This window comes from Mustela nivalis, assembly GCF_964662115.1.
Source record: "Mustela nivalis genome assembly, chromosome: 20".
In the NCBI taxonomy this organism is placed as follows: domain Eukaryota; kingdom Metazoa; phylum Chordata; class Mammalia; order Carnivora; family Mustelidae; genus Mustela; species Mustela nivalis.
In genome coordinates, this window is record NC_139039.1 from 27,298,749 (window position 1) to 27,326,650 (window position 27,902).

Here is a 27,902-nt window from a genome sequence, read left to right on the forward strand (position 1 = left end):
AGATTTTATTTATTTATTTGACAGACAGAGATCACAAGTAGGCAGAGAGGCAGGCAGAGAGAGAGAGAGAGAGAGAGAGGGAAGCAGGCTTCCTGTGGAGCAGAGAGCCCGATGCGGGGCTCGATCCCAGGACCCTGAGATCATGACCTGAGCCGAAGGCAGCAGCCCAAACCACTGAGCCACCCAGGCGCCCCAAGGATGCACATTTTTAACCCAGAAGCAACCATTCTTTAAAATTCAGAGGCATAGCTGAGAAGCCAATTGAGCAAGGAAAATGGAAAACCAAAATATGTTCAGTTAATCCAAAATTAGCAACAGAAGGAAAAAAACAAAAGGCCGGTGGAAAACAGTAGAGGATGGTAGACTTGAACCTAATGATACTTAAAATTACATCAAAAGCAAATGGGCTTCTGGAGAGTGTGCAAGAGTGGGGTGAAATAGGTGAACGGAAGACAAAGATCAATATGGCCGACTTACACCCAATCACAGTAACAGTTGTACATCAAAAGGAAGTGCACTAAACATTCCAGCTACGGGGCAGAGACTGGCTAACTGTAGGCTGCTCTGCAAGAGACAGCTTTAAAGACAGAAGCAAGAGCGTCATGGCTTAGTGAGACGGCCTTAGTGTCGTTCCCTTGCCCACCACATCAGTGTCAGTGGGGCATCCAGCCACAGAGAACGGTGTCTGTGTGGGAGCTGTGGGATTCCACACAATACGCCCAGGGACCTAAGTCCCTGGAGGGAACCGTGTCTTGCCAACACCTGTATTTTGGCCCACTGAAGCTGATTTCAGACTTCTGCCCCCCAGAACTGTTGGAGAATTTCTGTTTCTGTTTTAAGCCACCGAGTTGTGGTAACTATAGCAGCCACGGGAAACTGAAACACGACCCAGTGACTCCTCAGTTCTGTGCTCTTTGGTTCTAGAATTTCCATTTAGTTTTGTTTTCTAAATATAGTTTCTCTGCTAAGGTATCCTGGGTTTCTGTAGTCATTTAGACCACCATTTCCTTTTACTTCTTTGGGACATATCTGTGACATCTGCTTCAATGTCTTTGCTCTGGGCTGACTTGGTGTTCATTTCTCTTGAGTATTTTTGTTTTGTTTTGACTGTGGGTCACATTTTTTGTATAACATTATTAATTTAGTACTTTCGGATTGTGTATTGGATACTGTTGACAGGTTGTTGAGACTCTGAATTCTGTCGTCGTCTTAGGAATGTTGACTTTTTATCTTTCTTTTGTTAGGGTCAATTTGTGGAAGGCCTAACATATTTTCTAAGCAGCTCAAACTCTCTGCGACTCAACCTCTGCTATAATTGTTGCATGATAAATTACCACAAACTTTGTGACTTAAAACGACACAGTTACGACTCACAATTTCTGTAGGTCACAGGTCCAGGCCACCTTAGCCAGATTCTCCACTCAGGGTCCTACGAGTCTGAAATCAAGGTGCTGGGTAGAACAGAAATCTTATGTGAGACTCCTGGTCCTCACGTCAGATCATTCAGATTGTTGGTAGAATTTAGTTGGTTGCCTTTGCAGACCTGAGGTCCTTGTGTTCTCTCTGGCTGAAGCTGGGGGTCACTGTTAGGTCTTGGTCTCATGACCCTAACATGGCAGCTACCATCTAAAAAAGCCAAAGAATCTCTCCAGTCAGCTACAGCGGAGTCTTCTATAAGGTGACCTAAGAGGAAGAATGAGCGCCCTATCTTATTCACAGCAGCCACCCACACGCAAGGGGAGGGAGTTCTACAGATCCCTGGGGGGGTCATCGTTGAATTCTGTTTACAACCTCCAGGCTCTTTCTAGTGAATCTGGTCTGAGATTGGTTTTAGGGTTTGTTAGGGTGGGTCTAGGGTAGGCCTTACTCAGGGTAGTGTTTCTCAATCCCGTTGAATTACAGTGCTACCTAAAAAGCCTTTTTAGTTTATTTCTTAAAAATTTTTATTTATTTAAGAGAAAGAGCGCAAGCCAGAGGATAGGGGAGAGGCAGAGGGAGAAGCAGACTCCTTGCTGAGCAGGAGCCTGAGGCAGGACTGGATCCCAGGATCATGACCTGAGCCCAAGGCAGACACCTAACCAACTGAGCTACCCAGGTGCCTGCAAGGCAACCATAGTTAAAAGCCAACTGGAAGTTTTATTTACTTTTTGAGACCATTTAATTTTTCAGTGTCTCTTTGTATTAGATTGTATACATAATAATTTAGAACTAAATGAGGAGGGTTGCTGGGGGGGGGAGCATGGGAGGGATGGGGTGGCGGGGTGATGGACATTGGGGAGGGTCTGTGCTATGGTGAGTGCTGTGAAGTGTGTAAACCTGGAGATTCACAGACCTGTACCGGGGCAGGTAATACATTATATGATAATAAAAAAATAATTTAGAACTAAATGAGAGTAACAGCCAGAATTAAGTGATTAAGTGTTTGATAATACTGTTCTCAGAATACTTAAGTTTTAAGAAAAGGAAAACTTTTCTTAAACATCTTTGCAATTTTTTTTTTTTTTGGTAGAAAACTCAGAAAAAGGGGTTTTGTGGCAGAAAGAAGAAATCAAGAAGTGAAGCCACAGACTCAGGTACAGAATAGTGTTTTATACCTTATCAAGCATTCAAGAATTTTGTTTTAAAAACTTTGTTAAAGTAGTAAATTGTAAGTATATAAAATTGCTACTTTAAAAAGCTAAAAAAATGTGTATTTATATAACTGATTTTTTTCCGACATCTGTCATGAAAATTTTCAACCTACAACAAAGTTGAAGGACTCTTACAATATGTATTTATAGTGTTAGATTTTACTGTTACACCTGCTTTATCACCTTAATTTTTCATCACAGTGTTGAAACCTTGCTGAACACATAACGTGGTTTTACCCTTCTGAATAAGGTTTTTTTTTTTTTCACTTGGCATAACTTCTTTGAGATTCATCTGCATTGTTCTGCATTTTTATTGATACAAGTCAAAATTTATTGAAAAATGGGAGGAAAATAAAGCATTTTCTCTCCTTCATTTCTTTTAAAAGATAAGTCATATATGTTTAGAAAATTTGGAAAGTGTAGAAAGGAAGAAAAAATCACCTACAATCCCATCATCCAAAAAGAGCCCCCTTGCTTTCTGGTGTATACTCTTCAATCCTTTTACCTCCACTGCCCACCCCAGATGGGATCTTATCCTTATCATTAAGTCTCATACAACCCAATTTTACTCAGTGCTGACCTTTTGCCCACATTACTAAAACCAGATCAGCGCACTGAGGAATCTCTGTGTGTTCCAGAAGTGATCTATGAGGTAGATTAAAATTACGGAACTGTGATTAACAAAGAAGAGCTCTGTGACCAGTGGTGTTGGGTGGCAGCGGACCAAGTAAAGGGAGAACAGGGAGCTCTGAGTCAGCAGTGCGTTAGGCTCTTTTGGCAGAAATGGGAGAACCAAGGAGAGGGCAGTTAGTGACCTCGGAGAGGCGATTTTTGAGCTTACACTGGCTTAGGGAGAAGTGAGTTGGCTCCTTCCATGTGCCTCTCCAACCGCGGCTCTTGTTGGCAATTTGGTGGGACAGTTTTTGTTGTAGGCTTTCAGAACCCTGGGCCTAGAGCCAAAATATGTTCAGTATGTTAAATGGACTTCTCATAATATTCCAGATCATTCCGACTGTGAACCTATTTGGTGTCTGAAAGGAAAGAAAGCCAGTGACATCTCAGAGTTAGATGTCATTTTGTCTGCCTTTGAGAAGACCATCCTGGAGTATGAGTAAGTCTTCCAATGTGATATACGTGCCCAGTGAACTTTCCTTGAAGAATCACTTTGCTCATCCCATGGCTTCTGATGTGTTTTCATCCCCTAGTTGATGAATTTTTACATTTCCATTATAATTTTTTCTTTAATCCTGAGAATTATTTAGTAGTATGTTTTGGTATGTCCAAATATGTGACTTCTTAATTTATATTTTTATATTAACCTTGTGTCTTAAAACATGTCATGATCAAATTTGAGAGACTGGTGATATTTTTTTGTAATTTTGAGGCTTGCTTTATGGCTTAGCACATAATCTATGGGGAATCTAATTATTGGATCTGTGTCGAATCAGTATTTTTCCTGATTCTTTTATCAGTTTATGCTATATGTATTTAGAGACTATTCTGTTAGGACATCACATTTAATTGCTCTGTCTTGTAGTCTGAACATTTTATCCTTCTGTAGTACCCTCTCCATTCCTAAAAGTGTTGGGGTCTTAAAATCTGTTTTATCTGATACCAGTATCGTGTCACTAGGTTTCTTTTGCTAAGATTTGCTAGAACTTATATTCTTTTTACTTCCTTTTATTTCAGCCTTTGACCTTAAAATAATTTTTTATAAGAAATAGTAAAGTTCAGGGGTACCTGGGTGGCTCAGTCAGTTAAGCGTCTGCTTTTGGCTCAGGTCCTGATCTCAGGGTCCTGGGGTCCAGCCCTGCATTGGGCTCCCTGCAGTGGGGAGCCACTTCTTCTCTCCCTCTGCCCCTTTCCCACTGCTCCTGCTCTCTTTCACACATGCACTTGCGTGTACTCTCTCTCAAATAAATAAAATCTTTAAAAAAAAACAGTAAAGTTGAAATCCAATGTGTCCATCTTTCTTGACTTCAGTCCATTTACATACAATTACCAATATATTTGGAAGAATGTGTTGATGTGTTGTTTTTACTTTAGTTTTTTTTTTTTTTTTTTTTAAAGATTTTATTTATTTATTTGACAGAGAGAAATCACAAGCAGATGGAGAGGCAGGCAGAGAGAGAGAGAGGGAAGCAGGCTCTCTGCTGAGCAGAGAGCCCGATGCGGGACTCGATCCCAGGACTCTGAGATCATGACCTGAGCCGAAGGCAGCGGCTTAACCCACTGAGCCACCCAGGCGCCCTTACTTTAGTTTTTTTGGTTCTCCTTTGATGTTTTTAGTTATAACTTTAAAAAAAAAATAGAATCTATAACTCTACACTAGTAAGATTAGAACTCTGGCAAGCTCTCTTAACTCTTGGTCACCTCTCCCATTCCCCTACCCCAGAGATTTTTAATTCTGGGGTAAGATACATTGTTTTCTCTTCTCTATTTTTACGACCGCAGCAAACTTATTAAGGCATTTATTTGCTCACCTTTATTTCATATATTTCTTATGACAACCTTTGGTAATGTCTCTTTTCTTATTTAAGTGTTTATCCCAACATTTTTTTTTTTTTTTTTTGAGGAACTAAAAAAGGAATTTGTTTATTGAGGGCAAGAGGATGCAAACAATATAAAAATCAAAAGCTTATCTGACTTTTCTTTCTCTGCTTCTCAAATGGGGGTTGGATTTTATTTGTAAATTTTCTGAGGGTCCCCAACTGCCAATGGAATCCTTTATACAGAGGGAAGCTGTGTGACAGATTCCTTAAGAGACCCTTCGGAAGAACTCTCATTGGGTAGGAGTGGTGCTCAATATCGCCTAGTTCTTTCCCTTCTGCTTCATGTGTACTACAAAATAGTCATTGCATGCAATGGTGAGCCCTGCGATTAGTGAGAAGAAGCTCTGGAAGCCCACTTTGCCATCTCGGCACTAGTCGAGGTCCTTCATTATTTTGTCCACGACCAGAGGGTCTTTCTGATTTTCCAAAAATCCAGGGAACTCCTTTTCCATGAGTACTCGCAGGTCCTCCTTTGTTAAGTAGCCTTTTTCACCAGCAAACTTGTGAAATGTGAACATCATGGTTTCCATGGCATGTTCCATTTGAGATGGCATTTTGGTGAGGTCTGTTGAAACCTTGGCCCGAGGCACAGCAGGGACGATTGGCTGGGTGGGACGCGCGGCCAGTGATATCCCAACATTTTTGAGTGTGGCTCTTTGTGCTGTAAAAATGTCTAAATCCTTTGGATTATTTTAGTCATGACATTGAATTTGAAGGACAGTTTAGCTCAATATAGTATTCTAGGTTCCAAATCATTTCCTTAAATACTTTCGAGTCACTGTTCCTTTGTCTTCTTTTGCATCTAGTGTTGATTTGGAAAATTTGGTGTCTGTCAGTCTTGTTTATATGTAATCTGCTATTTTTCTCTAAGCTTTTAGAATATTTTATGTGTGATATTCTTTAATTTCACTCTGTTGGGTCTCACTTTTCCAGTCGAAGGTGGTTCTTTTTTACTCCAAAATTAAAAATATTTTTGTTCTCTCTAATGCTATATCCTTGTCCTCTGCTTTTTCTAGATTTCCTCAGTCTAGAAACAAGAACTTTGCTAACTTGCTATTTCTCTGGTATTTCCAAAATGCCATTTATCGCATCTACCCAGTCGTGTAATGTAGCCTTAGGACTTTCTGTCTAACATTTCTATTTGGTTCCCTTTATGTCATGTTATATGTTGCTACTGTCCTCCGTAGAATATTTATTAGGCTAATTTCAAAATACTGTTACCTATTTTGAAATACCTCCTGCTCTTAGAATTTCTGATCTAATAATTTGTTTTCTCTTTAATAGAGTTGTGTTCCTCTGTTGTTCCTCTAGCCGGTGAGCTTAGGTACCTCAGTCTGTCAGCTTTTCTGTCACACAGACAGTGTATATAAGGGAAGACCAAGCCGTGATTCCTGTCCATTCCCAGGAGTGCCAGGGAGGGGGCTGGCTAAGGCCTAGGGAGGAAAGCCTCACTTACCCCACCTGGTAACCTGTCCGGTCCGGGCTTACGCTTGGCCCTCCAGCTCCAGTAGTGTTAGGAGCTGCTACAATCCTTAGATTATCATTCTCCAGCCCTGGGGGTTTGGCAGGGGAACGGGGAGGAGACAACCGGCCCCAGGTAGTCTCCACGTTGCTTTCCAGGCCCCGTAGTTGCTGCCCAGGTTTGACTCTCGAAGGCACAGGGATAGAGACAGACATTGGCTGCGGCTCTTCGGCGCAGCTTGTGAGAATCATGCTGGGGAAGAAGCAGAGGCCAACCTCGACATCTCCCTTCTGGTGCTGGGCCACAGCCCCTGTCCCTCTCACCGGTTCGCCCATTCTAAATACCTCCTCCTCTCACAGCGTTTTTCACAGCTTCCCCCATTTTGAAGGAGTTTTCCCTCTTTGGTTCTTCTGGGGTTGATCTTGGGGAAAGGAGCCAGCCTCTCATGCTAACTTAGCATCTTTGTGGGAATTGTCTGTTTTATTCTTCCGTAGTGTATGTTCTCTTTGGTACTGTACGCTCTAAAGCCAGTGTGTAGTTACAGTTGGTAAAGGTCTCTGACTATAGAACAGCTCTTGACTGTGTCACTCTTCCCACTCATAAATCTCTTCAAAGGAAGAAAAGACTTAAAGATTTCTGATATTTTAGCAAAATGGCAATATCTTACCTTTTAGCATAGTGTTCTTGATGTAAGAAATGATTTAGAAGAGTTGTAGTTTTTTTGTTAGCCCTTTTTATTTTTTTTAAATAGGCTCCATGCCCAGTGTGGGACTTGAACTCATGACCCTGAGATCAAGAGTCGCATACACTAGCGACTAAGCCAGCCAGGCACTTGATGGACTTTTTTTTTTACTTGAGTAACATATAATGTATAATTTGTTTCAGGGGTACAGGTCCGTGATTCGTCAGTCTTATACACATACCCTTGTGTTTTTGTCATACCGCATGATTCTGGTAGAATCACTGGTCTTGTTTTATTTTCTTAACCTAAAGTATTCTCAACCACATGAAAAGTTTTATTCATAATCAAGTTAAAGATTTGAGGGTGTACTGTTTTTAATACCCTATATCTGGAACTCACACCTGAATAATTCGCTAAGTTTACAGATTGTAAGCAATTTACCAAAGTATATATAATTAGGGAAATAGGCCATGAAGTGCAGACAGGACAAACATAGGCTATTTTATAACTGATTCAATTAGTTATTTGTAGGGAAGTGACCAGATTTTTAAGGTACTAGAATTTGAAAAAGTTGGGTCCGGCTATTGTATGTAGACCACCACCATTTCAGTTGGTATAGTCTACTAAATTTATTGTCATTGTAAGCCATATGCAGAAAGATCTCACCAGTTTTCCTAATTTTTTATATGTTTTTAACATCTTAAAGTCATGATTTCATATTTATATTAGAAATACCTTTTTTAAAGGGAGAGCTGATGAACTTTTTAATTGTGAATTTTTACTTTTAAAATTTTTATTTAAATGTGCATTTATGTACCATAAAATTTACCATCTTAACCGTTTTTAAATATACAATTCAGTGTATTGTATTCAGTACTACTATTAGTAGTAGTTCAGTAGTATTCAGTACTACTATTCAGTAGTGTTAAGTACTTGGTTTGCTTTCTCAAGATTGTTTTGACTATTTGGTGTCCTTTCAGATTCCATATGAAGTTTAGGATTTTTATTTTCTGTTTCTGCAAAAAAGCCATTGGAAATTTAGTAGTTACTGTATTGAATCTATGGATTGCTTTGGGTAGTATGAACATTTTAATAGTATTAGGGCTTCCAGTCCATGAACATGGGATGTTTTTCCTTTTATTTGTATCCCCAATTTCTTTCAACAATGTTTTTATAGTTTTCGGTGTATAAATATTTTACCTCCTTGGTTAAATTTATTTCTAAGTATTTTGTTCTTTTTTTTTTTTTTTTTTTTTTTTAAGATTTTATTTATTTATTTGACAGAGATCACAAGTAGGCAGAGAGGCAGGCAGAGAGAGAGAGGGGAGGAAGCAGGCTCCCTGCTGCGCAGAGAGCCCGATGCGGGACTCGATCCCAGGACCTTGAGATCATGACCTGAGCCGAAGGCAGCGGCTTAACCCACTGAGCCACCCAGGCGCCCAGTATTTTGTTCTTTTTGATGCTATTGTAAGTGGGATTGTTTTCCTAATTACCTTTTTGGACTGTTCATTGTTAGTATATAGAAATGCAACTGTTTTCTGTATGTTCATTTTTGTATCCTGCAATCTTGCTGAATTTGTTTATTCTAACAGTTTCTGTGTGTGTATGGGATCTTCAGGATTTTCTACATATAAAATCATGTCCTCTGTGACAGAGGTAATGTTACTTCTTTTCCAGTTGGATACCATTTGGTTCTTTTTCTTACTTAATTGCTTTGGCTAATATTCCCAGTACTGTGTTGAATAGTAATGGCAAGTGAGGCATCCCCACTTTGTTCCTGGTCTGAGAGCAATAGCTTTTAACTTTCACCACTGAGTATGATGTTAGCTGTAGCCTTTTCATGTATGGCCTTTATATTGATGTAATTTCCTTCTATTCATAGTTTGTTGAGAGTTTTTATTATGAAAGGGTGTTGGATTTTGTCGGGTGTTTTTTCTCTATCAGTTGAGATGCTCATATGGCTTTTGTCCTTCTGTTCTGTTATTGTATGTTGCATTGATTGTATTTCTTATGTTGAACTATCCTTGCATTCCAGAAATCCACTTCATGATGTACAATCATTTAAATGTGTTGTTGAATTCCCTTTACAAGTATTTTGTTGGGGAGTCTTGCATTAATAAGGATATCGGTCTTTCATTTTTTCTTTTAGTATCTTTGTCTGATTTTGGTGTCAGGGTAATGCCAGGCTCATAAAATAAGTTTGGAAGTGTTTCCTTCCCCCACTTAAATTTCTTGTAAGAGTTTGAGAAGGATTGTTAATTCTTTTTCAAATATGTGGTAGAATTCTCTAGTGAAGCCACCTGGTTTGGGGGTCTTAGATAGGAGGTTTTTGATTAGTGAGCCAGTCTCCTTTACCAGCCATGTTTGAACATATTTTTTATTTCTTCCTGATTCAATCTTAGCAGGTTTTATGTTCTTAGAATTTCTGCATTTCTTCAAGGTTACCCAGTTTGTGGGCTTTTTACTTCTGTGGCATCAGTTGTAATGCCTGCTCTTTCATTTTCTGAGTCTTTTTTTTCTTAGTTTAAGGATTGGTCCGTTCTGTTGATCTCTTCAAAAAACTATTAGGTAAATTCTTTTTCCTGTTTTTCATTATATTTATTTCTGCTCTAATTTTTACTGTTCTTCATTATGCTAGTGCTAACTTTGATCTTTTTCTAGTTTCTTGAGGTGTAAAGTTAGGTTGTTGATTTGAAGTATTTCTTCTTTTTAATGTACGTGTTTATTGGTATTAGCTTCTTAGTACTGCTTTTGCTGCATTCCATAAGTGTTGGTAATTGGTTTTGTTCTCATTTGTTCCAAGATATTTTCTGATTTCCTTTGTTATTATTTGAACAATTGGTAGTTCAAGAATGTATTGTTTAATTTCCACATATTTGTGAGTTTTCTGCGTTTCCTTTTGCTGTTGATTTCTAGTTTTGTTCCACTGTGGTCCCATAAGACACTCAGTATGATTTCAGTTGAATTAAATTGGTTAAGACGTATTTTGTCACCTAACATGTGATCTGTCTTGGAGAATGTTCTGTGTGCTTGTCAGAAGAATGTGGATTCTGTTATCAGATGGAATGTTCTATGTAGGGGTTTTAGATCCATTTGGTTTATAGTTTTGTTCAAATCTCCTTTTTCTTTATCTTCCTGTTTTATCTTCTGTCTGGTTGATGTATTGTTGAAAGTGAAGTATTGAAATAACATACTATTCCTGTGTTACTACCTGTTTCCCCCTTCAGTTCTGTTAATTCAGAATTGTTGAATTGCTCCAGTGTTGGGTGCACATGTAGCTTTTATATTTTCCTGGTGAACTGACCCTTTATTCATTACATAATTTTCTTCTTTTGTGACTATTTTTGACTTTGTCTGTTTTGTCCAATGTAAGTATGGTCACCACTGCTGTCTTTTGGTTACCATTTGATGGAGTATTTTTGCCTTTAGCCTATATATTTCCTTACCTAACTAAAAAGTGAGTCTCTTGTAGACAGCATGCAGTTGGATCTTTTTTTTTTTCTTTTTAAAATCTAGTCAGCCACTTGATTTCTCTTGATTGGGGAATTCCTGATAATGACAGACTTACTACTGAATTCTTTTGTTTTCTCTAAGTCTTATAGTTGTTTAGTTCTTTTCCTCTCTCCTCACCTTCCTTTGTGTTTCATTGATTTTCTTTCTTTTTTTTTTTTTTTTTTTGTAATGATATGTCTTGATTCACTGTTCTTTTGTGCTTCTGTAGATTTTGTGTGTAAATGTGTGTGCATACATTGGGGGTGACATAAATGATATAAATGATTTTAATAGCAGTCTGCTTCAAAATGATAACTTAACCTCAGTCACCTACAAAAGTTCTTTATGTCTCCCTCCTTCACTTTATGGGGATAAATAACACTTTGTTATTGATAGCACAGATTTCACCTTTTTGTTTTTTTACCATTAGACACAGTTTCATAGTTTTTTATGCTTTTATCTTTTAAATTCTATATCAGTATTAAAAGTGATCTGTGCATTACTATCACAGTTTTATGGGGTCTATATCCATCTGTATATTTACCTTTACCAGAGACCTTTATATTTTCATATACTTTTGTGTTATTGTCTGTTGTCCTTTTTTTTCAACTTGAAGAACTCCCTTTAGTAATTCTTAAAAGGCAGGTCTAGTGATGATGAACCCAGCCTTTGCTTATCTGGCAAAGTCTTTATTTCTCCTTGATTTCTGTAGGATAATTCTGCCAGGTATAGTATTCTTAGATGGCACTTTTTTCTTTCAGTGCTTTGTACACCTCATCCCATCCTCTGCTGAGAAATCCACTGACAATGTTATGGGAGTTCCTTTGTACATGACAATTTGCTTTTCTCTTGCTACCTTCAGGATTCTATTTTTGCCTTTGAATTTTGACAGTTTGAATATCATGTGTGTCAGTGTGGGCCTCTTTGGGTTCCTCTTAGCTGAGGTCTTTTGAGCTTTCTGAATTTGGGTGTCCATTTCCATCCTCAGATTTGGGAATTTTGGAGCATTTCTTCAAACATGTTCTCTGCTCCTTTCTGTTCCTCCTTTTCGGGGTTACTTGTAACACACATAATGGTGTATTGAATGGTTCCCGTAAATCTCAAAAGTTCTCCACTTCATTCTTCTTTTTGTTCTTCCACCTTGATAGTTTCAAATGACTTGGTAATTTTCAAATACCATTTCTTTCCTCTGCTTGATCAAATCTACTGTGAACCCATCTCGTGACTTTTTCAATTGTCATTGTATTATTCAGCTCCAGAATTTGATTCTTTTTATAAGTTTTCTTTGTTGACATTCTCATTTTGTTTATGCACTATTTTCCTGATGTATTTTATTCATGTGTTTTCTTATAGCACATTGAGCTTCATTAAGATTACTATTTTTGAGTTATGAATTTGCTTATGAATGTTATGTATTTGTTATGAATTTGCTAATTTCCATTTCTTTATTTAAAGTCTATTTCTTGGGATTTTCCCCCACTTGATTGGGTTATGTTTTTTTTTTTTTTAATTTTAAATTTTTAATTTTTTTTAAAGATTTTATTTATTTATTTGACAGAGAGAAATCACAAGTAGGCAGAGAGGCAGGCAGAGAGAGAGAGAGAGAGGAGGAAGCAGGCTCCCTGTTTTGTTTCTTCTAGTGCCTTGTTATTTTTTGCAGTGTTTTGTACATATAAAAAGCAGCCACCCCTCGCGGTCTTTACGTACTGGATTTGTACAGGGGAAGGCCTTTGCCAGTCAGCCTGGGTGGTCCCTTAATCCTTTCTGGGGGTGTATCTTCTTTGGGCTTGAGCATGCAATTTTCCAACTAGAGAGGTTTTGCTTCTTTTTTAGGGATTTGTAATCTCTGAAGACTAGAGCTCCCTCTGGTGTCTCTCGGTGGTACTGTAGGTTCTGTCATGCTGCAACAAGGTGCAGAGCTCCTTTGTGGTTTCTCCGACCAGAGGCATCCAAAATATTTCAGTTATCACCACTGCTCTACTTCGGTGACACAGAAACCATTCCAAATGTTGGATAACCTTCTTCTCTTCTCTTTCCCTGCCAAGGGAGAAGGTATGAGCTGGGCCACTTGTCCTGCTATCCTGTGAGTGGCATTGCTGCTTCTCTTACTACAGCAGCCGCTGAGCTCTCTTCTCCACGGCAGCCAGGCATTCCCAAGTATGCTGCTTCCGTTAGCCTCTGGGATTGGGAATGATGGAAGGGAGGCCCTTGGGCAGCCTCCGAAAAGCCAGAACCTTAGACCTACGTTCCATTCTTTTCTTTACCACGCACGGAGCTTCTCGATCGAACCAAGGTGTGCTGGCTTGGAAGGTGGGCTGTCCAAGTTGATATGAAGCCACCTTTCTTACCTGTTTCAGTAGGATTGTTCCTGACTTTGAACTTGCCTGCAACTTGATTGGTTTCTCATAAGGTCTTTTGGGCTATATAGAGTTGTTAAATTGGTATCCCTAATGCGGGGAATCTGGCCTGGGGCTTTCTATTCCACTATCTTGCTGATGTCACTAGAAACACACTTCTAACACTTTTTTAATGAGACCTTTTACAAAGATCTGTATTTGAAAGTACAGGCCTTCTCTTGTGTCACGCTTCGCTTAGCCCCCTTCTCCTGAGTATCTTTTCCTTCTCATGGATCTCCCCCAAGAGAGAAACCATTTTCTAATCACCTGTCATTTATACAGAATATTTGTTACTTTCGATTCAAAGGATCCTTTCTAGTACCCTACGGGGCTGAGGCAGAGTAGGGGGTTCACGGCTGTCCTGGAAGATGGCTGCCACTGCTGCACACCGGGGATGTGTCATGCAGCTGTGAGCACACCAGACTGGGAGCCTTGGGCCCTCCTCTGAGGACGGGGACCAGAACCAGTTTGTTAGGGTGAGCTCTGCACGGTTTTGAAGAACTGTACGTTCAGGTGTGTCAGTGCCGCTGACTTCTCCCTACTTACTTCTTGGGCAGTCCAGATGTGTCACACAATTATTCCTCCAATTGTTGGCAGGCAGGGAGGGGCTGAAGTCTCCCGCTCATTGGATCCAGTGCAGGAAAGGATGGGGACTGGCTGTACACCTTTCTGCGTCACTTGCCTTCACCTGTGGACATAGCCAGTATCAGGGAGTGAAGCTAACCACATACTCCAAGGCTTAGGGAAAAAGATTTCCTGTTCCTTCTCTTCTGTTGAGGCTGTTTGTAGTGTTTTGGTTTTTTTTAAGATTTTATTTATTTGAAAGAAACAGCATGAGCTGGGAAGGTGGGGGTGTAGAAGGGGCATTGGGAGTGGTATACTCTATGCTGAGCAGGGAACCCACCACTGGGCTCAATCCAAAGACCTCAGGATCATGACCTGAGCCTAAGGCAAACACTTAACCGACTTAGCCACCCAGGCACACCTTTAGGTTTTTTTTTTTTTTTTTAAGCCTGAGAAATGTCTCTAGCCATCCCGTTTTAGATCTTCAAAATGGAGTATGTCTAATTGTGGTTTGTTGATGTGCTAAGAAAATGAAACACACCTTTCAAAGTCCTTTATATAATATCTAGTCTGATCTTTTTTTTCCCCTGCTATAGACAAAAAGTAGAATCTAAAATTTTTAAGGAAGCCATCAGAAAATTTCATTCTAATATGAAAGAAGAACTCATCAAAACGGTAAGTTCGTTGACATCAATTTGTCGGTCTCCGTGTGTATGCCCATCCTGCGGCAGCGGACGGTTGTCCTAGAAAAGATCTCATGTGCTGGTGACATGGTAAAGAGCTCATTAGAACTGTTCCTGTTTCACAGGTTGTTTTTAAACCAAATGCAATAGATCTTAAGTTAATAAACATTTTAATTTTGGAAAATGCACACAAATATTTTTTCCTTTGTGCAGCTTAAAGAAGTCCAGATGTCAAAAACTCTGAAAAGGAAGAACACGAAGGTAAGTCACGTGCGTGTGATTAGCTGCAGACAGTCACGTGGGCCACTGAGCCATGCAGCGCTAAGTAACACCCTTGACTCTGGCTTTCAGGACCTTTGCTTTGTTGAAGTTTTTTTTTTTTTTTAAGTCAGGATTTTATCTGGTTGGTCTTGCGGTTGTGTACTATTAATACCAATGCACGCGAAGGGATGGGGATCCCAGCCAACCTAAGGCAGCCTTCAAGGCCTAAATAACGACTTCCATGGTATTGTTACTAATTATTAAGTAATACATATTTATTGCTTTTGTGGCTGTCAGAGAATAAAACCTTTTAGCATAAAGAACTGTTCCAGTCTCAAGTCAAGGGACAGCCTGGGAAGAATTCTGTGGTAAGGGTTCAGCGACCTCATTTCTTGTCCTGGTTCTTCTACTTCAGTGTTGTCCCACCTTCTTAGAAACTCTACCAGGAGGATATTGAGGAGAAACAAGTCAGGGAGCCCCGGGCCTTACTTGCCCATCGGTGTGTGTGTGTGACCAGATGACCTCTGAGCTCCACGCTTCCATGAATCCAGGATTGGAAGAGTGGCTCCCCCTTCACATTTATAATAGAAATGGAGTTGAAGCGCATATATTTTTGTTTCCACGATTTATAGACCTTTGCTGGGTTTTTCTCCTTCCGTTTCATTGTCCTGCTGGTCAGCTCTGCATTCCTTGCAAGGGAACAGTCCGAGTGTCCAGTGTCCCTAAAAGGGACGGCTGAAGTAATAATCTGTAATATATAAATAATCTCTTTAAAACACAGATTGGATTAGGGCAGTCTCCTGCATCAGCATTTTCCTGGTGTACCTACATAAAATCCCAGCTCCTTACTGGATGGCTCGTGGGGTCTGAAAGGTCTGGCCCCTGCTTCCCCTTTAGAGTTGTCTTGGAGTAAATGCCCCTGCGGTCTCTTTCCCCCTCCATCTCTAACACCTGGTACAGGGTCACTAGCAGTGCTGGAATATTTAGGGAGTCATTTTAACAAATTGTTGTCTTGCTTTAGATTATTTCAGATATTGAAAAGAAAAGGCAGCGTTTGCTTGAACTCCAGGATGAACTGCTTCGGTAAGATAATGTCTTATCTAAGCTCCTCTAAGAACTTACCTGAAGGGATGTGATTACAGTACAGTGGGGGTGGGGGGCCCCCACCACTGAGGTCTGTATTGTCCTGCGATCCCAGGTGTTCTTGGTGTCTGGAAGCTCAGTGAAGGCGGTCGTGCTGCGGAGCTGGAGCTTTTGGCAAAAGAGAGTTCGGCACGGATCTGTCTGTGGTCACATCTGACCCCGGCCCATGAGGCAGAGCATGTAGAGATTTAGTGTGCAGACTCTGGGACTGGATACCTGGGTTCAAACCCAGGTTCAGCTACTTACCGGCTGTGCCCCCTTGGGTCAGGCTGCTGACCTTCCCAGGGCTAGTTCCTCTTCAGTAAAGGAGCACGATACCCACCCCTCCCAGGGCGCTGGGAGGGCGAAATGACTAAACATGCAGAGTGCTTCGCGGTGACGCCAGTCAGCTGGTGCCGTGTGTGTTACCGGTTCTTGTTATTGTGATTGCTGGCGTGGTGCTTGTGTGATGTGAACAGGCCCCCGTGTGCGGGGTCTAGGACCCTGGGACCCCGCGGTGGGGTCGCCTGCACGCAGGGCTCAGGAGGCCTTCCGTGCGGCCAGGACAACTGGCTGAATGGGTCCTGGAGCAGCAGAAGGAGCAGCAGTCAGGTCCACTCTGTGCTCCGAAGAGTGTTGCAAAACAGGGCGAGAAAGTGGCATGATCAGAAAAGAACACCTGTAATTCCAGTGCCGAGTCTGAGACAGGAATGCCAGAGAGGTTTGGGAGAGGGTCCAGCGCGTTGGCTCCCATGTCACGCCTGGGCCGGTGCCGGACTGGGGAGAAGTTTCCAGGGGCTCAGGCCCAAAGGAAACCACATTTGAACAAGCTTCCTTGGTATGCTGGGCACTGGCCTGCAGGCTTCAGATATTTGCTTGTTAACCCATCTCCCAGGATTATGGGGATATGATGTCTGTTTAATAAGAAAAAGACATTTTAGTTAAAGACCAGCCTCTTGGTTCCTTTTTTAGATATACTTTTCAATGTCTAGAATTATATCTTGAAAAGGCCTAGAAAGAAAAACGCAGTGTCTGGTTATTCTGAATTGACAGGTGGAAAGGCTCAGTCCCGCCCGAGGAAGTGGGGGGCCAGGATCTCATGTCGCAGACTGAGTGCCAGCCCTGTGCCCCTGACCACAGCCCTTGTCTTTCCATAATGCTGCATTTGTCAACAGACACAACTGTTAAAAGGACTCTTCTAAAAATTGTATTAGAGGACAGCTGCTTTTTGTCTTTAAGAGAATAAAAAATTGGTAGCCTGTCCCTTTTTTGGTCCATAAAATTCAAGCCATCCCTTTTTATTTTACAGGTAAGAAACTAAGAGAGAAAGTAGTTGAAAGTAGTTTACCTGTGGATTTTTCATCCAGGCACTCGGATAATTTTTCCACGGGTTGTACTTGACCTTGGCAGATGGGCAGAGGGAAGGCCTTTGGTCTGCACTTTCGCTGTTGCCCTGTAGCATGAGAGCCCCTGGCCGAGGCCAGGAGTAAACCACAGCTCCCTCAAAGGGACCGGATGGGCTGTGGGATGTACAAGGCATCTTCTTCTGTGGGTTTCATTTCCAGTTCCTCACTGTGTATCGTATTTCAGGGTTTTGTCTATATTTTAAATTGAAACCTAGACCCTGTCACACACAATTTCAGAACTGAAGATTCTTTAAAGACCTAGTCCCCCGCCCCTGCATGGTCCTGCCTCAGTGGACCTGGCCCTCAGCCTCCTACCCCCTTGGCTGATCCATTTGGCCGCGGGTGCTCATTTGGGGGAAACGGTCTCGTTGCAGGTTAGAGCCACAGCGGAAACAACTACAAGTCAGACATGACGGACTTAAGGAGAGAAAATCTTCCCTGAGGAATGCGGCATGTTTCTTATCTAACCTAAGACAGCTTCATCAAGATTACTCAGATATTCGAGAAAAAGAACCTCATGTAAAAGAAACGGTAACTTCAATTTTTATTTTTCACTGTGATTCAGAAGATCAGGGCACCAGCACAGTGGAGTACTTCGGCAGGAGCTTGGGGGAGAGGGAAATGGGGGTGCATTACAGTCCCCCAAACAGCATCCCTGTGATCATCACCTCTTTGGCTACTTCAGGCTAGAGGAATAGAGAACAATCTAGAAATGCTGATTTCATCAAAGAGAAATGGCTGCACATAAGCCGTCATCCCCCATGCATGGTAGGTCTAATTTTAGAAGTCGGGAAACATGAGAGGGACCTAGAGTAGGGAAAGGCGTATGTTATTTTTATAAAACTTGTTGCTTCTGGATTTTTGCTGCAGATGTTGCTGCTGTTACAAGGACCAGCTCAGATCAATAGAAATTTAAATTACAGGGAAAAAAATCCAAATACAATTTTATATAAAATGTAAATACATATCTTATGATCATACTTGTGTTCTTCACTTCCAAGTTCAATTTTAAGTTTTTACACTGATTTAAAAGCCTTCAGTTTGTATATTAGATCTGAAAGTAAAATGCTTTTAATGTTTTCTGTGACAGTACCCACTAGTCTACAGTTTGCTTGAGTTGGGGATTTGGATACTCACTTGGAGATGATCATAGTGCTGCTTGAATTTGAACATAACTTTGGTGGAAACAGACGTGAGGACTTGACTTTGTTCAGAATACCCTAGTCTTTCTAACGTGTCCTTCGCATGCCCGTAGGCCTTCTGTGCTCATTTGTAGTGTCTCTTTTCCTTTGTGGAAAGAAGGTATTTGGGTATCTGTCTTCTTTCCTAAACTAGACCTCTAACCCCAAATGTCAGTCCTACCCCTCACACCTCCCTGAGAGCGCATGTCCCATGGCAGCTTGAATACATTAGACTCTCAAATATCTGTTTGAAATTCATGGTACTAGGGTAGGGTATAGTATAGAAGAATTAATTATGTGGATGGAAGTCACAGTTGCACAGCTTTTCCATGCAAAGCTGTTCTTTTCATGACTAAAGAAAACACCTTGAAAAAATGAAATTAAACAGTTAACCTAAGTATGAGCAAATTCTGTAGGGGGATGCAGTCCGTCATCCCCGGATCTAGTTTACGACATGAAGCTTGGCTTTGTTATTTCAAAATCATGAGTTGGGTTTTGATTTCTATTTTATGTTGGGTTTGTATTCTAATTTTGTCTTTAGTCTTCCCCATACATTTTTCCTCGTGAACTTAGATGGGCCTGGTTTTCGTCTTCCATTAGTTCTTCTGGTAAAAGTTAATCTGCCTTAGAGTTTTCTGGGTTTAAAAGAGGCATGAGGTCGGCAGACTTGCCCAAACCAAGTCTCGATCTGTATGAGGAATGATTTTGTTTTAAATAATTTAAATGCCACAGTTCTTGGAACCAACTGGTCGTCTGAGAGGAGATCAGCCTCAGCTTTCTAGAGCAGTTTCCTTGTAATCTATTTTTTTTCAAGATTTTATTTATTTATTTGACAGACCGAGATCTCAAGTGGGCAGAGAGGCAGGCAGAGAGAGAGGAGGAAGCAGGCTCCCTGCTGAGCAGAGAGCCCGATGCGGGACTCGATCCCAGGACCCTGAGATCATGACCTGAGCCGAAGGCAGCGGCCTAACCCACTGAGCCACCCACGCGCCCCTCCTTGTAACCTTTTTAATTGTGCCCTAAGGAAAAGGGTTAAACCAATTTTTAAAAATGATCCTAATTTAAAAAATGAAAGTTTATGAAAAGCTCCATTTAGCAGTGAGCTGTATAACAGATATGGTTAAAGAAGTTTTTTAGGCATGTTAATCAAAATACGATTTTCCTTCAACAGTATGATTCATCCAGCCTTCCAGCTCTGTTAGTCAAAGCGAGAACCCTTCTGGGAGCTGAAAACCACCTACAAAATATCAACCATCAATTAGAGAAGCTCCTTGACCAGAAAGGTGACCAGTCTACTGAAATGTGACTCGGTAAAGACTAGTCCCCTGCGCTTGCCTGTTCCCTTCTGATATTATACTTTTGTAAATAAAAATTCTTTGAGAAGTGAAATTTGTCTACTTGTTCAGGCTGGCGTTTCACCAGAATTTAGTATTACTTTGTTCATAGTTATTTGGTTTGAATGACCATGTTAGGTGGCAAGTTTGAGTGTATAAGTGGTTTTAGAGGCCAGATTCCAGACACCAGCCAATCAGACTCTGACCTAGAGGAGCTCTAACCGGAAGTGGCAGAGGGAGGAGTTCCCAGACGGGACAGAAGGACCCCGAACTCACCGCATCTCCAGACACCCATGGAGCAGTTCCTCCTGAAGAACACCGAGGCCTGACAAACCGCTGCTCACTGATGCCAGGAGCCCGACCCAGCCCCAAGGAGAGAGAGAGGTAAGAGGCAGACACGGGGTGACAATGGGAACCCCAGTCCTGAAGCGCTGGCCCATGAGTCGCCAGCCCTGGGGCACAGCAACTCCCCCGCCCCCGAAACAAAACATCAGTTTGAAGGACAGAGAGACTTGTAAGTGAAGGAAACCCATGCACTAACCTTAGAACATCCACCATGCTGTAGGGAACTGGTGGAACCCTCTGGGGCTCAAGAGGCTGAAGAGCACTGTTGTTCATTTACCCCTCCGCCAAGAGCCTGGCTGGAGCAGGGTCTGGGTCCCCTAACCACTCCTCTAGGCCTGGCCCCTTGAGCCCTGGGCCTCTAGGCCATGGCATCTGCAGGGCGAGAGAGGTCCAGCTGTCCTCCCAGCACTGACCCCCCCCCCCCAACCCGTGTGCACCCCAGCTCCAGCCATGCCACAGAGCGGTGTTAGTGCAGAGCACAACAGGACCCTCTGGCCTGGGCCCACTGCAGACGTCTGGCCCCGGCACCCCGTCTCCAGCAGAGAGGGCCCTGGGACTGCCGGGGCCCACGCTAGCCCCAGCTATCCCACCAAGGACTAGAAGGGATTATCATTTTAAGATAGACTGTTACATAGGTCAGTACATATGAACCTCGTGATAACCAAAACCCTAAAACAGACAAAGTGAAAGGAACCCAAACACTACAGAAAACCATCAAACCACAAGGGAAGAGACCAAGAGAAGAAAGGTACAGAGAACAACAAAAGCAAACAGAAAATGGTTAACAAAATGGCATTTTGATATGCTTCAATCATATGACACAGCGTAGCTAAATGGATTTAAAAACTGACGCATCTATATGCTGCCTACAACATAGACTTCAGACTAGACACAGTGAAGAAAGGGGAAAAGATACTCCATGCAAATGGGATGGAAAAAAAAGCTGGAGTAGCCATACTTAGACTAACAAAGGACAGAGAAGAGCATTACATTATGGTCAGGGGTCAATACAAGAAGAGGACAGAGCATTAGTAAATACCTATGTACCCAACACAGGAACACCTACACACAAAGCAGATATTAACAGACATAAGGGGAGAAACTAACAATACAATAATAACATGGAACTTTAATACCCCCACTAAATCAGTGTTATCCAGACAAAAAATCAGTAAGGGAAACTTGACCTTAAACAACACATTAAACCAGAGGGACTTAACATATACAGACCATTCCATCCCCAACTATAGAATACACATTCATTTCAAGGGCACATGGAGTATTCTCCAAGAAAGAGCACATGTCTGAAATTCAGGCAAACTGGAAAAAATACAAACGTACAAAAGCAGCAGCACGCTATTGAACAACCAATGGGTCAATGAAGAAACCAAAGATGAAACTGAAAAATACTGAGAGAAAATGGAAACAACTTTCCAGACTCTGGGGGACACCACAACAACAGTTCTCAGAGGGAAGTTCATAGTGATATAGGCTTACCTCAAGACGCAAGAAAATAAAAAATCTTTATGCTTAAAGGAGCTAGGAAAAGAAGACTGAACAAAGCCCGAAGTTAGCAGAAGGAAGGAATTAATAAACAGAGGGTAAATGAGTGGAGAATTAAAAAAAAAAAAAATAGAAAATACCCTGAAACTAAAAGCTGGTTCTTTGAAAAGACAAAATCGGTAAATCTCTAACCAGATTCATTAAGAAAAAGAGAAGGGCACCAATAAAGTCAGCAATGGCTGACACCACAGAAATTCCAACAACCATGAGATTACTGCGAACAATTATACATTAACAAAATGGTCAACCTAGAAGAAATTGATAAATACATTATACATAGATATGGATAATGGATAAATACAAATATATAGCCTAAGACTGAATCACTAATAGAAAATCTGAATAGACTAATTACTAGTAATGAAATGGAATCAGTCATTTAACAACTAAAAAACAAAAGTCCAAGAGCAGGTGGTCTCACAGGTAAATTGTACCCAACATTTAAAGAAGAGGTAGTATCTATTCTCAAATTATTCCAAAATACTGAAGAGGAAAGAATGCTTCCAAATTCATTTTACAAGGCCAGCATAACTGATAACCAACACCAGACAAAGACATCACAAAATTACAGGGCCGTGAGCATAAGCCCAATGTTGAGCTCCATGCTGGGCATGGAGCCTGCTTAAGATTCTCTCTCCCTCTCCCTCAGCCCTTACCCCTGTCCATATATATGCTTTTTTTTTTTTTTTTTTTTAAGAGGACCAATCTCTTTAGCAAGGGCAATAAAAGCTGAAGTAAACAAATGGGATTATATCAAACTTAAAATGCTTCAGCACAGTAAAGGAAACAATGAAATGAAAAGGCAACCTATGGAAAGGGAAAAGATATCTGTAAATCATACATCCAATAAGAGGTTAATATCAACAATATATAAAAACTTATACAATATAAAAAAAATTTTTTAAATGGGCAGAGAGAACTTGAATAGACATTTTTCCAAAGAAGATAAACACAGACAAAAGACGTATGAAAAGATGGCTCAGGACCACTAGTTACCAGAGAAACGCCAATCAAAACCATAATGAAGGGGCACCTGGCTGGCTCAATGGGTCACCTATCTGCCTTCAGCTCAGGTCATGATCCCAGAGTCCTGGGATCGAGCCCTGAGTCTGTTTCTCCCTCTCCCTCTGGCCCTCCACCCCACTCATGTGCATGCTCTCCTTTTCTCTCTCTCAAATAAATAAAATCTTTAAAAAGAAAAAAAGTATCACACCTCACACCCATCAGATTGCTATTATCAAAAAGATAAGAAATAACCAGTGTTGGTGAGGAGAGAGAGAGAAGGCAACCTCATGCACTGTAAGTTGGTGCAGCCACCATGGAAAACAGTATGGAGGTTCCTCAAAAACTCAGAAACACCGTACGATCCAGTAACTTCACTTCCTCTGAATTTATCTGAAGAAAATGAACACAGTAATTCAAAGGAATGTACCATACCTATGTTTATTGCAGCATTATTATTCCTTGAAGCAGCCAAGATATGGAAGCAACCTAAGTGTCCACTGATAATGAATAAAGAAAATGAGGGAGTATTATACAAACACACAGGAATATTTCTTAGCTGTAAAAAAAATTAAAACCTGGCGTCTGTAACCACATGGATGGAACTAGAGTGTATTATGCTGAGTGAAATAAGTCAAAGACAAATGCCGTATGATTATACTTAGATGTGGAATCTAGAAAACCAAACAGAGACAGACTCCAAAATATAAGAAATTATTGGTTACCAGAGGGAGAAGCAGTTCAGGGGGGTAAAATAGGTAAAGATGAGTAAGAGGTACAAAGTTCCAGTTATAAATAAAATAAATATATTAAGGATGTAATATACGGTATAGGGAATATGCAGTCAGTAATATGTAATAACTTTGTGTGAGGACAGATGGTAACTAGAGTTATGGGAATCATTTTGTAATGTATAAAGATGCCGAATCAGGATATACACCTGAATAGGATACTGTATGTCAATTACAATTCAGGTAAAAATTTTTAAATAAGATTAAGAGTTTTAACCCATCAACAGACCTGCAAAATGAAGCTGATATGAACATAGACCAACTCTGGTCAATTAGTAAGATTTCTAATTTTGAAGAAAACTGGCTTACTTCAGTAAAAAATAGGAACTGAGAAGCAAAGTGATAAAACTTGGTTTTCATTAACAGGTTTAATAAGGCTTAGGTCACTAAATCGTCGCCAGGCCCCATCACGGCCGGTTACCGAAGAGCCCACGGTTAATGAGCTACTCTCGTAATACCTGCACGATGAGCTCATCGGGAATGTCCTCCTCCCCACCGCAGTAACCGAGGAGCCCGCTCTCTGCGGCTTCGGCTAGTTCAGCATCTTCAGTAGCTTCCACAAAGTCAGTCTCGTCAAGGCCATCGTCCCAGTCGGCGTCGGAAACGGCACCTTCTGACGACAGGCCCGATGGTGGCTTCTGAGCACTTCCGGTGTCACTGTTCATTGTTTCGGCTGCTGTGAACTCTTCTTCCTTCAGTTTGAAAGGGGAAGGTAGTGGAGAGTGGGAGAGGGAGAGGACACAGGTCAGTCACGGAGACACTGCGATGCTCTCACTCTACGGCCAGTCTAGGTTAAGCTAAGGTATTAGGCAGAAGACCAGTTCTTGAACAGACTCTAAAATAAATATGCTGGATGACAGTGTCTCCAGGACAGTCGCCATGGGAATGAGTGAATTCAAATGTAGCTGCCACTGTAGCTCAGACACTCGAAACTCTAAATTTGGAACCGCCCCCCCCCCCCCTGGCCTGGTTCCTCTGGTACATTCTTTTCAGTATACACAGATGGGGCTAGAGAGATGGCAGACTGAATTTTTTAACAAGCAGACAGTCCAGCTGAAGGTGAACTGGAAAATCTATCTGCTATCTTAAAAGACTGATTTTCCTATTTATAAATATTTTAAGAATTAACATGAATTTAAAAAACTGTTAAAAACAGTTGAGACAAATGTCAAGACAGGAGTATGGATGTGTGTATTAGATAACAGTAGTGTACAACATTAAATTTTCTGAATTTAGGAATTTTACCGCACTCATTTAAGAATATCCTTAACCTAAATATCTCTAGTTACAAGCTTAAACATGAAGAGACAGACGTAGGGTTGATGGCTGCAAATTCCTCTCAAGAGATTTGGTATGGACCGAATGTGTTACCCTCAATTCCTAAGCTGAAATGCTAACTAACCCCCAACGTCATGGTATTAGGAGGGAGGCCTTTGGGAGGTGACTATGTCTTGAGGAGGTGGCCCTCCTGACTGGAATTAGTAACCGTATAAAAGGGACCCCAGAGTGCTCCTTCATCCCTGTGACAGGGAGGGCCTGGCAAGAAGACGGCTACGACCCGGAGAGCCGACCAGACGCCCAATCGGCCAGTGCCCTCAGCTCAGACTTCCAGCCTCCAGAACTGTGAGAAAGCACCTTCTTGGTTTACAAGCCGCCCCACCTGCAGTGCTGCGTTATAGCTGCCTGAATGGACCAAGACAAAAAGTCCTCCAAAATAACACCGTGCGCCCGAACAGCAGAGGGAGAACACAAATGTGGCCAAGTGTTAGTGACGGCAAATCAGGGTGAAGGGGGAGCTCCCTGTCGTTGGGCAACATTGCTACAGGGAAAAAAGAAATGTTTAAAAAACTGAGAGGATGAATGCAACAGAAAACCAGGTAACTAACACAGATCGGGAATTCATTTTAAAATACTAAAAGCAAAAAAGCCAGGGGAAGCAGAAAGGACAGAATATAAACCGTTAAAATGATGTGATAGGTACATGGGTATTCAGTAAGCTGTTCTTTTATTAATTGATTATTAATTTATTAATTTTTTATTTCAAATAATAATAAAAAAAATTCTGTCCAAGCAGTGGTAATACGATGTACCAAAGCTACTTTCAACTTGGCATTTTTGAGGTATTACTGGATAAGCAGAAAAGTAATTAAAAATCCACTGAAACCACAAACGTTCCTCAAAATAAGTCTCCGAACATAAGGATGACATACACCTCCTCCTCTTGGAGGCAAAGTTTATTTTTACAAATTAATTTTCTCTTGGTTATTTCAAGAACACTTTTTAACCTAACAGTTTACCAGGGAATCTGGCTATCAGCTATGTTGGTCCTGCTCCTACCATGTCTATGTTAGTTGTATGAATTTGTGCTGGAGACATTTTTTAGTCAAACTGAATAGGCAGCAGATCATTACTCAGAATGTCAACTGAGCTCACTTAATCTGCGTGTAGCAGGTAACTTTTATTCTAACCAGAACACCAGAAAGGAAAAGGGTGATAGAGGTGGGGAAAAGGAACACTAAAATGTTCAATCTGGAAAATAACATGATCAAAGAGTTAATAAAGAGTTCTCATTAGGGGCGCCTGGGTGGCTCAGTGGGTTAAGCCTCTGCCTTCGGCTCAGGTCATGATCTCAGGGTCCTGGGATCGAGCCCCACATTGGGCGCTCTGCTGAGCAGAGAGCCTTCTCCTCCCTCTCCCTCTGCCTGCCTTTCTGCCTACTTGTGATCTCTGTCAAATAAATAAAATCTATAAAAAAAATTTGTGAAGCCTTATGTCCTACCATTTTTATGGATACCAACTGGTAATATGTACTTATGAAAACAAATTAGGAAAAAAGGTCTATAAAGCAGGGTGCATACTGTGACTCTGAAAATATATATGTGCACGTACATCAACAGAAATTCTGGAAGATATCTGCCAAAGCACATCAGTTATCCCTGACTGGTCAAATTCTAGGCAAGGAGGAGTTTATCCCTGTTGGCTTTTCATGTGTCTTCTAATTTTTTCTCACAATGAGTGTGAATGATTTGGGGAAATAAAAGTTTTTAAAAGGACAAAGTCAATTTGGCCATCTGGTCATTTCTACCAAAATTTAAAATATACACACCCTGTCTAGCAATTCTACCTACAGACAAGAGTTGCTGAAATAAACACAAAGATTAGTATTTTGATCTTCCTAAAGCCAAGAGTGAGAGACTGTCCCTGGCTGGGCGCGGTCCAACGGGTGGGTGTGCACACCGAGCGCAGCAGAGGAAGCCCGCAGGCACGCACGAGTGGGTGCGTGCTGACGCCGGCCCAGTCACTGGGGCACACTCCTCTGTGACAACACGTCCTGAGGACATGGCGCACAGCTCAGTTATACTGTCGTACCGAGAACACATTAGGAATGAGAGAGAAACTCAAACCTGTGCTCACCTCTTTGAGAAGATACAGGAGACTCACTTCAGCAGGGAACGGAAAACCTGGACAAGAAAACAGTTTCACTCTTCCATGTAGCTGTCCACTTCCCACTTAGTACATATGTAAAAATTAGTAACTCACAGTCCGATCTGAAGTTTTCTGCTTTACAGACAGGGTCATGACATTTCTGATACCAAACTTCATTTTTCAGATCAACCAAAATCCTTTACGTTGGGGAAAAAGAAAGGGGAGAAAAAGTTATTACTTAACCCCCAGGCTGGATGGACAACAAAGTTCATCTACATGCTGCTTACCAAAGACGTGCCTACGCCTTCAAGATGGAGACCAGGTAAGAAGTAAAAGGATGGAAATAAATACAAACCAACCCAAAGAAAACTCTGGATGTTAAAAATAACACCCCAAGTGGACTTTAGGGCAAAATAACACACATCGACGAAAGTTCTTCCCAAGAAGACCTAGTTCCCGACCTGTTCCCGCCACGTACGACGGCTTCAAAATGAATGAGCAGAACTGACAGGACTCCAAGGATAAACTGTGTACCATAAATCAAGATTTTAAAAAACATTCTTTTAGTAATTGATACAAATAATCACAAAAAATTCAGTAAGGGTACAGAAAATGTGAATGACCTAAAAAGCATTTTTTAATAAAATTAAAAGCAATTAACACGTTTGCTATAATAGGCTTATAGGAACACTGCCTCAGATCATTAGAAGTTCTTTACAATCACATATAAAACAATTATAAAAACTGAGTGTGCTAGGGTACCAGGTCCATCTCATTAAATTTAAAAGTATTCACACAACACATCTCTGACCACAAAGCAAATTGTTTAGAAATAAGTAACAGTGGGGCACCTGGCTGGCTCAATCAGCTAAGTATCAGGCTCTTGGTATTGGCCTGGATCATGATCTCAGGGTCCTGGGATCAAGCCCTGCCTCGGGCTCCGTTCTGCACAGGTTGCTTGTCCCTCTCCTCTGCCACGTCCCCACCCTCTCGTGCACCCCCCTTTTGCA

At 41.2% G+C, this 27,902-nt stretch overlaps 2 protein-coding genes, 2 long non-coding RNA genes and 1 pseudogene across 9 annotated transcripts in view; 1 reads left to right on the forward strand and 4 right to left on the reverse strand.

Annotated features, from left to right (window-relative positions):
- Nucleotides 1-19,820, forward strand: part of CENPU (centromere protein U) — a 627,562-nt gene extending 607,742 nt beyond the window's left edge. For all 3 annotated transcript variants that reach the window (XM_082715743.1, XM_082715745.1, XM_082715744.1), the window contains 7 exons: nucleotides 2,510-2,573; nucleotides 3,633-3,741; nucleotides 14,375-14,453; nucleotides 14,675-14,722; nucleotides 15,744-15,805; nucleotides 17,625-17,781; nucleotides 19,603-19,820. In XM_082715743.1, the coding sequence (XP_082571869.1) occupies nucleotides 2,510-2,573; nucleotides 3,633-3,741; nucleotides 14,375-14,453; nucleotides 14,675-14,722; nucleotides 15,744-15,805; nucleotides 17,625-17,781; nucleotides 19,603-19,737 (654 nt within the window). In that variant the 3' untranslated portion in view covers nucleotides 19,738-19,820. The remainder of the gene's footprint in view (nucleotides 1-2,509; nucleotides 2,574-3,632; nucleotides 3,742-14,374; nucleotides 14,454-14,674; nucleotides 14,723-15,743; nucleotides 15,806-17,624; nucleotides 17,782-19,602) is intronic.
- LOC309855458 overlaps nucleotides 1-27,902 on the reverse strand; it is a 265,355-nt gene that overhangs the window by 22,341 nt on the left and 215,112 nt on the right. The gene's annotated exons all lie outside the window — the stretch shown is intronic.
- LOC309855446 (protein S100-A10 pseudogene) lies at nucleotides 5,278-5,812 on the reverse strand (annotated as a pseudogene). Its single transcript has one exon. The product of its transcript is annotated as a protein S100-A10 pseudogene (transcript).
- LOC309855451 lies at nucleotides 14,971-17,615 on the reverse strand. The gene is made up of 2 exons (XR_014306806.1): nucleotides 15,845-17,615; nucleotides 14,971-15,470 (listed from the first exon to the last, which is right to left on the reverse strand). It is a non-coding gene; the product is annotated as an uncharacterized lncRNA (long non-coding RNA).
- Nucleotides 23,091-27,902, reverse strand: part of PRIMPOL (primase and DNA directed polymerase) — a 52,785-nt gene continuing 47,973 nt past the window's right edge. For all 3 annotated transcript variants that reach the window (XM_082715731.1, XM_082715730.1, XM_082715732.1), the window contains 3 exons: nucleotides 27,007-27,089; nucleotides 26,881-26,927; nucleotides 23,091-24,158 (listed from right to left, as the gene is read on the reverse strand). In XM_082715731.1, coding sequence (XP_082571857.1) covers nucleotides 23,910-24,158; nucleotides 26,881-26,927; nucleotides 27,007-27,089 — 379 coding nt within the window. In that variant the 3' untranslated portion in view covers nucleotides 23,091-23,909. The remainder of the gene's footprint in view (nucleotides 24,159-26,880; nucleotides 26,928-27,006; nucleotides 27,090-27,902) is intronic.